At 34.4% G+C, this 9,454-nt stretch overlaps 3 protein-coding genes across 3 annotated transcripts; 1 reads left to right on the top strand and 2 right to left on the bottom strand.

The window, feature by feature from the left end:
* Positions 1-486: 486 nt before the first annotated feature.
* On the top strand, positions 487-2,845 carry LOC108575296 (retinal homeobox protein Rx2-like). Its single transcript, XM_017938056.1, has 4 exons — positions 487-889; positions 1,097-1,175; positions 1,422-1,645; positions 2,232-2,845. The coding sequence occupies exons 1-4, from the start codon at positions 487-489 to the stop codon at positions 2,843-2,845; spliced, it is 1,320 nt and encodes a 439-aa protein (XP_017793545.1).
* A 1,078-nt stretch (positions 2,846-3,923) lies between these two features.
* On the bottom strand, positions 3,924-5,805 carry LOC108575280. The gene is made up of 6 exons (XM_017938036.1): positions 5,784-5,805; positions 5,567-5,700; positions 5,144-5,462; positions 4,623-5,050; positions 4,308-4,532; positions 3,924-4,221 (listed from the first exon to the last, which is right to left on the bottom strand). Exons 2-6 carry the CDS (start codon positions 5,695-5,697, stop codon positions 3,924-3,926), a joined length of 1,401 nt encoding a protein of 466 aa, XP_017793525.1. The 5' UTR covers positions 5,698-5,700; positions 5,784-5,805.
* A 1,405-nt stretch (positions 5,806-7,210) lies between these two features.
* On the bottom strand, positions 7,211-9,454 carry LOC108575300 (translation initiation factor eIF-2B subunit delta). Its single transcript, XM_017938060.1, has 6 exons — positions 9,302-9,454; positions 8,318-9,237; positions 8,110-8,237; positions 7,860-8,037; positions 7,603-7,783; positions 7,211-7,501 (listed from the first exon to the last, which is right to left on the bottom strand). The coding sequence occupies exons 2-6, from the start codon at positions 9,194-9,196 to the stop codon at positions 7,293-7,295; spliced, it is 1,575 nt and encodes a 524-aa protein (XP_017793549.1). The 5' UTR covers positions 9,197-9,237; positions 9,302-9,454; the 3' UTR covers positions 7,211-7,292.

The raw sequence follows: 9,454 nt of genomic DNA on the forward strand, positions 1-9,454 counted from the left end.
GCGATCGCCGGCCGTTTAACAAAGAGAAAAGCTGCTAAAGAGAGGAATCAGCAGTGTTGAAACGAGATATTCCATTGGGCCAGATCTTGATTAATTGAACAGGTGGATACGTGGTACGCGTTGGTGATTGAAGAGGGTGATTGATAACGCTCCGAGTTTCTCCTGCTTGAGATTGTGAATTGTTTCAATTGAGCCTGGATTTGAACTTGTCGTTTTTTCTTCTTTTTTTTCGTTTTTCCTCTTTCTTTGGCTGAAAGAAGAGGTTCGTTGAAAAATGGAGCCACGTGTCGTCTGTTAGGAGAGACAAGTTCGAAACTTGAAGAACAACAAGGATAACATATCGTGACCGGTGGAAGTGTAACGATATTGCAATTGATTCATTTCCAAGTGAGACACGTCGTAGGAAAGGATATTATCCGAAGAAGAATTTTTTCTCTCGACCGAGTTCCGAACGTTTCGAGGATTTTTAGTAAGAAGAGGAGAAAGATGGACGGAGGTCCTTTCGACGATCCGATTTTCTCCGATTTCGGTGCTCGAGGTGGTGGCTCGGGGGTTCACAGTATTCAAGTGATGCTCGGTCTTCATGGTGGACACCACGGTAGCGATTTAATGCCAACCGGGGGACATCTTCATAAGTTGGACTCTTCGAATAGTCCACCGCCCCATCATCAGACCTCTCATCATCATCTCCAGCAACAGCAACAGCAACAGAAAGAGCTGAAGGAGTTAGAATTGGCTGGAATGTACGCTCCGCTTCCTCAGACACAGGATGTCACCACTTCGACGTCCAGCGCCGCGACGCCGACGTCTACGACACTGCAACAGAGTTTGCAGCTTGGGAATCCGTTGAAGAGGAAGGCAGAGGATCCGATGAACACTCTTGCTCCAGGTTAGTAGAGGGAATATATGTAATTTTTCGGTGTACTTTATTAAGATTTATCGAAAGAAGCGTAATTTTTGAAGAAATTCGAAGAAGTTCAATTCGACACAACTGGGAATTTAGTTTTCGAAAGGAGCAAATTATTGGAGTATTTTTGATATCGAATGTATTACATATTAGAGGAGATCCTTAGGGCTGTTTTCAATTGTGTTGCAGTGAGCAGCGAGGCGCAACCGGCTAAGAAAGACTCCAAGAAGAAGACTGATAATAATGGAATCAAGAAAAAGAAGACTAGGTATCTATTTTCTCTTCTGAGATTATTTTTAATAAAAAAAAATAAAAACATGTTTTTTAAGTTTTTCAACGTGAAACTAACAAGTTACAATTTTGATCTGTCGAACGGTTGATTCGTTGTAAAATTTGGGCTTGTTGCCTCCATCACGCCACATACCTCCAGTTCCTTGGCATTAGTCACACGTTTCGCTGAAATAGAATTCAGAAAACATTCAGAAAACAGAATTCTGTAATAAAATTATTACAGAACAACGTTCACGGCTTATCAATTGGAGGAGTTGGAAAGAGCATTCGAGCGTGCACCGTATCCTGATGTGTTCGCGCGAGAAGAACTCGCCTTGAAACTTGCTCTTTCGGAGTCCAGGGTTCAAGTTTGGTTTCAAAATCGACGTGCAAAATGGCGGAAGAGAGAACCACCGCGTAAAACTGCCGGTTACATGGCTGCTGGCTCAGCGAGTCCCGGCTTATCAGGTAATTACGGTAAAAATGATCAATTAACGAGTTTAACGCTTGCTTCGTTTGATTGGTTGTGATTTTTCTGGTCCCTCAATTCTAAAGGATAGATCGTACAGGGAAACGTATACTGAGATTATTATATTAATAAAGATGGTGCTTGACTTACTATAATTGTGATAGTTTATAATACTAAAACGCTGTAACCATTTTGTTTTTTTATTTAATTAGATGATTCGCGTATAGAAGACTGAAAATCAAAAGTAAAGTAAAAAGCGCTTCATTTACAACAAGTTAATTATGAACTTCGAAATAATATTACAGTCGCGTGAAAAGTTAATATAAGTACACTTTACCGCCACCTGAACTGTCATTCACCATTCCATTCTTAAGTTGTACTCTCATTTCTATGTCATATTTACGTAAACAATACCTACTATATCGACCATAGTAAAATTTGAAATATTTAGAGGTTCCACAATGATCGTTAACGTTAGCCTAAAATCAATTGAAAAAGCAAAACGTGTTAAGATGAGAAGTCAACTTCTAGCAAAATGGTTAACCTATTAATAAAATGGATTTTCGTTTTTTTGAATTTTTTCAGGATCACTCACCTCGTTCAACAACACCCTAAATCCATTTGCCTCTCCAACTACGGCAACAGCTCCCCCAGACGCCTGGGCTTATTCGCCAGCGTACGATTTGGCGCCACATCTGAATCTACTCAGTCCGTCCAACTCCCCGTACTCCACCTCTTTCGGTGGACCGAGCAATAACGGGTCGGCGTACTCGTACGCGACGATGCTTCCGCAGCACGACGCCTCGTTATTTTCCACGCCGTCGGGCAACACGATGCGCGTACACCAAGATTACATTAACGCTAGTAACAGTCCGCCGCCTCCTCTCACACGCAACGACTATCAGACTATGGTGACCACCCACTCGCCACCCACGCATCTGGCCAACTCCATGTCTGAGGAGGAACATCAGCAGAACAAACAGTTGGATTACGTCAGTGGTCTTAGTCCAGCGGATAAATATCAGCACGAGCAACCTGACTATACGCAACAGCAACAACAGCAACAACAACAGGATCAGAAGCAGGAATACGGAATGCATTCACCACAAGGTCGCCAAGGTATGAAGGAGCAAGTGATGGTGAAGAGCGAACCAACCAGCCAACAGAACTATGTCCAATTGCCTCCTTTTCTGAACTGACTCGAAACCTCAAGTCTAGACTCACTCTAGAACACCTGGCAGTTCCAGTTTGGAATGCCTCCCTTCTGAAAAGGGAGTTTCAGGGTTGACAATGGGTCTTGGGTTTGAAGTCTTGAGATTTGAGTCTTTAGTGCAGAATTTGGATCTTCTTTGGGTCTCTTGACTGTGGAGATTTCTTTTGGCAAGGTTTCTGGAATATAATTGGAGTATATTGAGGAAGTGACTTTGTTGAGGTATGAAATATACTCTGAGTATAAGAAGAACTCTGAAAAAGAATTTTTTTGAACTTTCTTAATTGTAAATTGTATTTGTAGCAAAGGTGAATACATTGATCCTGTTCGGTATAATTCTTTCTTGTATCATATGATTTTGAGAAATTGGTAAGATTAATTTGGATTAGCTTTTCGAAACGAATTTTAATACTAAGGATATGATAATCAATGATATTTCTTAGTAAACCCTACGGAAAAATATCTTTTTTATAATACACATACATGTAAGAAGCATAAAGTATTTTAAGGGAAACGATTTGTAGAATGAGAGCATTCCAGTGCCTTAATAGAGTAATTTTGTATGAGGTGTGAGTACTTTTGTATCATTTTACCCTTCCTTCAATCTTATAAGAATGGAATCAAGCATTGATGTATTGTATTCTATTCATGTTGTGTATCAAAATGTATGCATATGTGTAGAGTGTAAAATATTGTCTGAGTTTGTAATATTTCTTATGCAAACATTTCATGTGTTTTTGTATTCTGTTCTTCTTCTTGCGATGTTTATAATTACTCGCGTTTAAATACACTTAAGAGTGAAGATGAAAAGTATGTAATTAATCGTTTGACAACAATGATGAGCCTTGAATAAATAACCTTTAAAAATTTGCGAAAATTTTTATTATATCGATAAAATTTATTGTAAACTATAACAATTTGTATGAGAAAATAATTTTTAATATATCAAAAACGTTCGAAATGTGCTATAAAAATAATCGTATTGTTTAAATGAATAATTTAGAATGTTACTAACAAATTATATTGTAATACAAATATATACATTTTTTGTATATGTACAGTCCATACTATCGAAGCAAATATTCAAGCCACGCCACTCCACTTACATTAAACAATATGTTATCGTTTTTACATATATATTCAACAAGATTATCAGATTCATTCTTACATATATCTTTGAAGACATTCGGACCGACATTTGACGTATCTGTCGACACCGTTTGCCAAACTGCATCTCCACTAAAGTGATACTTTCTTTCTAATATGTACAAGCATAATGCCAAATATTGTGTAGAAGTAAAATTATAACCATTTTTTGGAGAATATTCTCGACGTAATGAATTCAAAACACTAGCAACTTTAGACCTGAACATAGAAAAGTATCACGAATAATACTGTTAAAAATTGCTGCAAAATATATGAAATTACAATTAATACAAAGAAATTCTTACCTTGGATAAAGAATAATATGAATATTTTTACATATATCGTCTGCCGAATAATATTTCTTCAAACGCCGTAACATTTTATCGATGTGTACCAGCGAAACATGTTTCCAATAAGGATGCCTCATAATAGAATATATTACATAAGTCTTGTCTTCTCCTAATTCTTTACGCAATATATACACTAAATGTTTTTTTACAGCTGTATAAAAAATATCGCCCTCCACAAACCTAAAACATACATCACTGTTAACAATCTGAATATTAGTTAATATTCATGTTATCGACAAGTTTTATTTTTAACTTTGCTAGGTTTCTAACCTTAAGAAATACGTTTTATCCGATAAAAGTGTTTGAATATTCGCATTATACAAACAATTTAAGGGCCTAAGGTAGTTTACGCGATTCATCACTGTTTTATAGTAATAAATCATAGGCAGTATACGTCGATGTTGCAACCATACACCTAACTCATTGCTATTTCCAATATTCATGAATCTTTCAAGAAATATTTCTTTGTCCATTTTGAGAGCACATGCATAAGAAGAAAGTGCTTGAGAAGGTATCCCCAACAGATTATAAAGCTCTAATAATTCTTTTGCTTTATCAGCTTTACAAAATAAAATACGTGGAAATTTTTTTACAAAATTATTTACATTATTGCCATTTATATTTAAACCTTTGAGTTCAGTAAGAAACTCCTCAACATTAGCTGCATCCAGATTCAGAAGATATGGATGCTCTTTTAGCTGCAATATATATTATATTCTGTATTATCAAATTTCATTCAAAATATTTTCTGTTTTAGATGTGTATAATGAACAATAAGTAACAATACTTACAAATTCATTATCAAATTTGCATTCAGTTTTTAGTATATGTACTAATTTAGATATTTCTGTGATACTTTGATATTTCATCTTTCTATTTTTATAGAATAATGGATCATGTAGATTTAAGTAAATTGTTTTATAATATAGCATACATGTTTGATAGTAATCACCTGTTCGTATATTGGGATTAAATTCTGTGAAATTTTGAATGTCCTTACTGTTTGTTATACCCATATAATTAAGTAAGTTTTGCATGATATTCTGATTCACTGGAATATTATGACTTCTTTTGAAACATTTTAATGATTTCCGCATTCTATTTGAAAACCTAAAACATAAAATAGCTATAGTTAATAACAACATATGTTACATGCTTTAGACTTTTATTTATAGAATAACATATTGGAAATATATTTAGTAACATATACACACCCAAAGATATGCTGTAAACCTATGGATTTGACACCCATTTCCTTAAGTATAGCAATTCTGTTTTTTATAATTATAGGCTGAAGACTTAAACAACATGCCAAATATTCTATATGTTCTAAATTTACACCCATATTCTAATAAAAAAAAAACAATAATTATGTAAATAAAGTATTACTAGTATCAAAATTATATAACATTTTTTTATGAATAAATTCACCTGCAATATTGTACAGTTTCGAACTATTTGTTTTTCTGGTATTTTAGCAATTAAAGTGTCTCTCTCAGTTTTTTTAAGTTTTTCGATGGCACTATGATTGATATTTAAATGTTCTATCAAAAGGCTGGTAACACGCACGCGAGTACAGAAATATAAAACTGATTGTCCAGTATATATCCTGACAACTCTGTTTGGAAGAGATAGGCCAAACATTTCGTTTTACGTTCATTTGATTAATTGAAAAAGAGAAAAGCAGGAGAAAGAAAACTTAATATAAGATACTTAAAATAAGGTTATCCCAGTTATCGAACAAGTTACTTTCACTAACTTAATAAAATGTTGAGCAAAGCCAATCTGACTACACGGATATTTAAAAATCATTCTATACACCATTATTTTATTTAATTACAGAATAAAGGATTGAATTTATGTTATCATAAAATGTTGTTTTCCGGCGCCTATGTAAACTCGTTTGTACTAAAAGCACAAACCACGTACATAATAGATCAATCACCTAATATATTTTTTCATCACGTCATAAGGGCTCTAGAGCCCTCTTACCATTTTTATGTCACTTCCAACGTTATCAAATCAGCATAGAATAAGATTACAACATTAGTAGTGGTTGGTATTAAAACTAAATGTAAATATGAAATTACAAATAAAATATAGGACAAGATAGTATATAATTGTACACATAGTATAGACCTCTATACTTTTAAATGTATACTATACAAAGAATATAAATTAAGATCTTTCAATGAAAATTTTATCAATTAATGTGTGGTATAATATTATTATTACTTATATAATTATCTCCTAAGTATCCAGCAATTTATTTATCTCCTTCATGTACAATTTCTCATTCTCCGGTCAAATTTCGGGATTTAAACGGACGCATTCTGGCATCTCTGAGAAATGGTTTACTTACACTACTTGTTGATTCCGAAAAAAATTTCAAGATATGGTTGATTTTCATTACTTACGGGTTCCGAAAATTTTTGGGCCTCTGAGAAATGATTGACTTGTATTATTATACCCGAAGCTAATTAGAGTACATATAAATCAATAATTTCTCAGAAGCTCGAACAAATTTCTATGTCTGACTTATGGTTAACTTTCCATTATCGTAGATGGCATAACAAAACCTTTGAATTTTTACACGATTGGTATTTCAGAACGTGAAACATAAAATCCTTATATAATGATAGGTCTATTCTATACCTCGTCTGTGGATACATGATTTAGTTTCCAGAAATTTATTTTAAAGTACACAACATAATATACAATAATAATACATACATTAGTTTCTTTAGAGGGACGCAATATATGATTCTGGTTTTTTTTTCAAGTATTATAATAATATAAGTAATGTATAGTAATACATAATTTCGAAGCATTAGGTAAAACAAATTTATATACGCGGACACAAGAAGTACAATGGTTTCGTTTATGTTGACGTTCGAATGCTATGTGATATGACGAGAATACATTTCAGTACAGCAAAATTTAGATTTCGGATGGTTTGATACGTAAAATCACAGGAACGCTAGTGCACGGTAAAATGGCTAATTCCGTGACAACAGCCGTCACTAAATCAGCTGGAGTGACATCATAGGTAATATTTAAAAGGTTCAATGACTTTCTGGTTCTCCAGTTTGCGAGTAACGATTTTTTTGAACCGTTTCGATAATCTTGTGCAAGTTTATCTGCATTACCTGTAAATAAATTGGTCGTAGAAAAAGAAAACAAAGAGAAAGAAATCGATTATTTATATTTAAATTAGGCAAAAAAGAAAAAAATATAAAGTTCTGCTTACCTAATTCATTATAAACAATAGAGTCTGTTTGCACCCGTTCACAAGATTTGTGAGTCTCGCAGGCTACTAACACTGGAATATTGAAGGTTCTTGCCATCAAGGCAACTTGAGCAGTTCCTACTCTCGACATTACAGCACCATTCGCTAATATAGCATGAGCACCGAGAAACACTTTACTTACCTATTTAACAACATTATTATGAACAACAGCCTTATGAAGTATTTAAAATAGAAAGAAAATCACTGTTAATACTTACTTCAGGCATCACGTAACTTAGAGCATTAATCAAAATATAAGAACATTCAATTCCGTGCTTCACTAAGCGTCTAAGCTGTTCTTTCCCTTCCAGCCATGGTCTACCGTCGACGACGATAACACGAAACTGTTTGCCTGCGGTGTGCGCATCTAACAGTATTTTATTTATCAATGATGAACTAAAAGCAATATTAGTTTTGTTGCAAATGCGAGGGACAGGTGTATACGTTTTAGAATATTTGAACACTTACTAGCCATAAGTTAGAATAACGTCTCCGTTGGATATTTTTGTCTGAATAGTTAACGATATTGCTTTGCCAGCAAGCTGTATTTGTTCAAGAATGTAAGTATCTATTGCGCTACTTAGTTTATTCTTTGCCTGAAATGTACATTTTTATAATGTAACTTTTTAAATATCATTTCATGAAAACGTATTTAAAATCTCTAAGTATTACTTACATCTGCATCGGACAATGCGGAAGGCAATTGTGTCATTTGCCACTTCAAGTGCTTCAATGCATTTTGCATGGAAACAGCTAATGGCCTACAGTGATGCAAGTAAGCTATAGATTCCTGCAAAGTTGCTTCGAGACCTCTGATAAAATCAGCTTGTGATGGCCGCTCGAAATCCTGAATAAGCTGTTTAACAGCAGCCAAAAGTGCTACACACCTTGCATTGCTACCAACAATTACTTTGTTCGCATATTGCGCACCTAATCTAACTATAGCTAGATGTATGTTTGAATTGACAAAAGGAACATGAACATTAGATTGTTCCCTTTCATGATACAAATGTTTAAACAAATTTATTTCATGGGTGTTTTCTTTCTGAACGGTTTTTTTAGGCGTAGTTACTTTCTTTACCGTATGAGTTTCAACAATAATTTGCGTTACAGGCTTATTATCATCCTCCTCCTTACTCTTAACTTTACTTTTGTCTAGAAGTTGTTGCTTTGCTGCTCTTTGCGCTTCTTGTTTCGCCCTTCTTTCGGCGCGCAATTCCGCTTTGCTTTTTCCTTCTATCGCAGCCTCTGGCTCTGCATTTTTTACACATGTATTCGTAAGTTTATTAACTACATTCGTTTTATTAGAAGGTTCAATATTTTCCTTGGTTATATCCTTTGACGTTTCGTTACTTTGTTCATTCCTAATACTATCAATCTCATTACTTTCTTTATCTTTAATACCTGCAGACTTATTATTCGAATCATCTTTATCTCCTGCCTTAGCAGATTTAGCCTTCGCTTTGGCAAGTGCTTTAGCGGCCTTCTTTGCCTCACGTTCTGCTTTTATTTTTTCCCGTGATTTTTCAGGAACAGTTACTTTATTGTCCATCATTTTAGGTGGTATAATTACTGGTCTCTCAACTTCTGTATTCTCTACAAAACGTCAGAATATTCAAACAAATTTGGAAAATCAAAATGTGTGACTATAAATACATACCTGACAAATTAATTTCGCTTAATAGTCTATCTGTATTTTGCGCAGGAGATATTTTTACTTCGGTCGTTTCAATATCTTTTTGCAAGGAATTCAAGAGAGGGCAATTTTGAGTAATTGCTGGACAAGAATTTAGAACCAACTCAGTTTCTGATT

This window comes from Habropoda laboriosa, unplaced genomic scaffold (assembly GCF_001263275.1).
Source record: "Habropoda laboriosa isolate 0110345459 unplaced genomic scaffold, ASM126327v1 scaffold244, whole genome shotgun sequence".
NCBI lineage: Eukaryota > Metazoa > Arthropoda > Insecta > Hymenoptera > Apidae > Habropoda > Habropoda laboriosa.

Bases quoted from the DNA above. Each gene is read 5' to 3' on its own strand.
- LOC108575296 (XM_017938056.1), top strand. From the start codon at position 487: ATGGACGGAGGTCCTTTCGACGATCCGATTTTCTCCGATTTCGGTGCT. The intron at 890-1,096 runs GTTAGTAGAGGG...ATTGTGTTGCAG, and splicing joins GATGAACACTCTTGCTCCAG to TGAGCAGCGAGGCGCAACCG. The intron at 1,646-2,231 runs GTAATTACGGTA...GAATTTTTTCAG, and splicing joins AGCGAGTCCCGGCTTATCAG to GATCACTCACCTCGTTCAAC.
- LOC108575280 (XM_017938036.1), bottom strand. From the start codon at position 5,697: ATGGGTGTAAATTTAGAACATATAGAATATTTGGCATGTTGTTTAAGT. The intron at 5,051-5,143 runs GTAAGTATTGTT...TATATATTGCAG, and splicing joins GCAAATTTGATAATGAATTT to CTAAAAGAGCATCCATATCT. The intron at 4,533-4,622 runs GTTAGAAACCTA...TGTATGTTTTAG, and splicing joins GATAAAACGTATTTCTTAAG to GTTTGTGGAGGGCGATATTT.
- LOC108575300 (XM_017938060.1), bottom strand. From the start codon at position 9,196: ATGATGGACAATAAAGTAACTGTTCCTGAAAAATCACGGGAAAAAATA. The intron at 8,238-8,317 runs GTAAGTAATACT...TGTACATTTCAG, and splicing joins CCGCATTGTCCGATGCAGAT to GCAAAGAATAAACTAAGTAG. The intron at 7,502-7,602 runs GTAAGCAGAACT...ATTTATTTACAG, and splicing joins TATTGTTTATAATGAATTAG to GTAATGCAGATAAACTTGCA.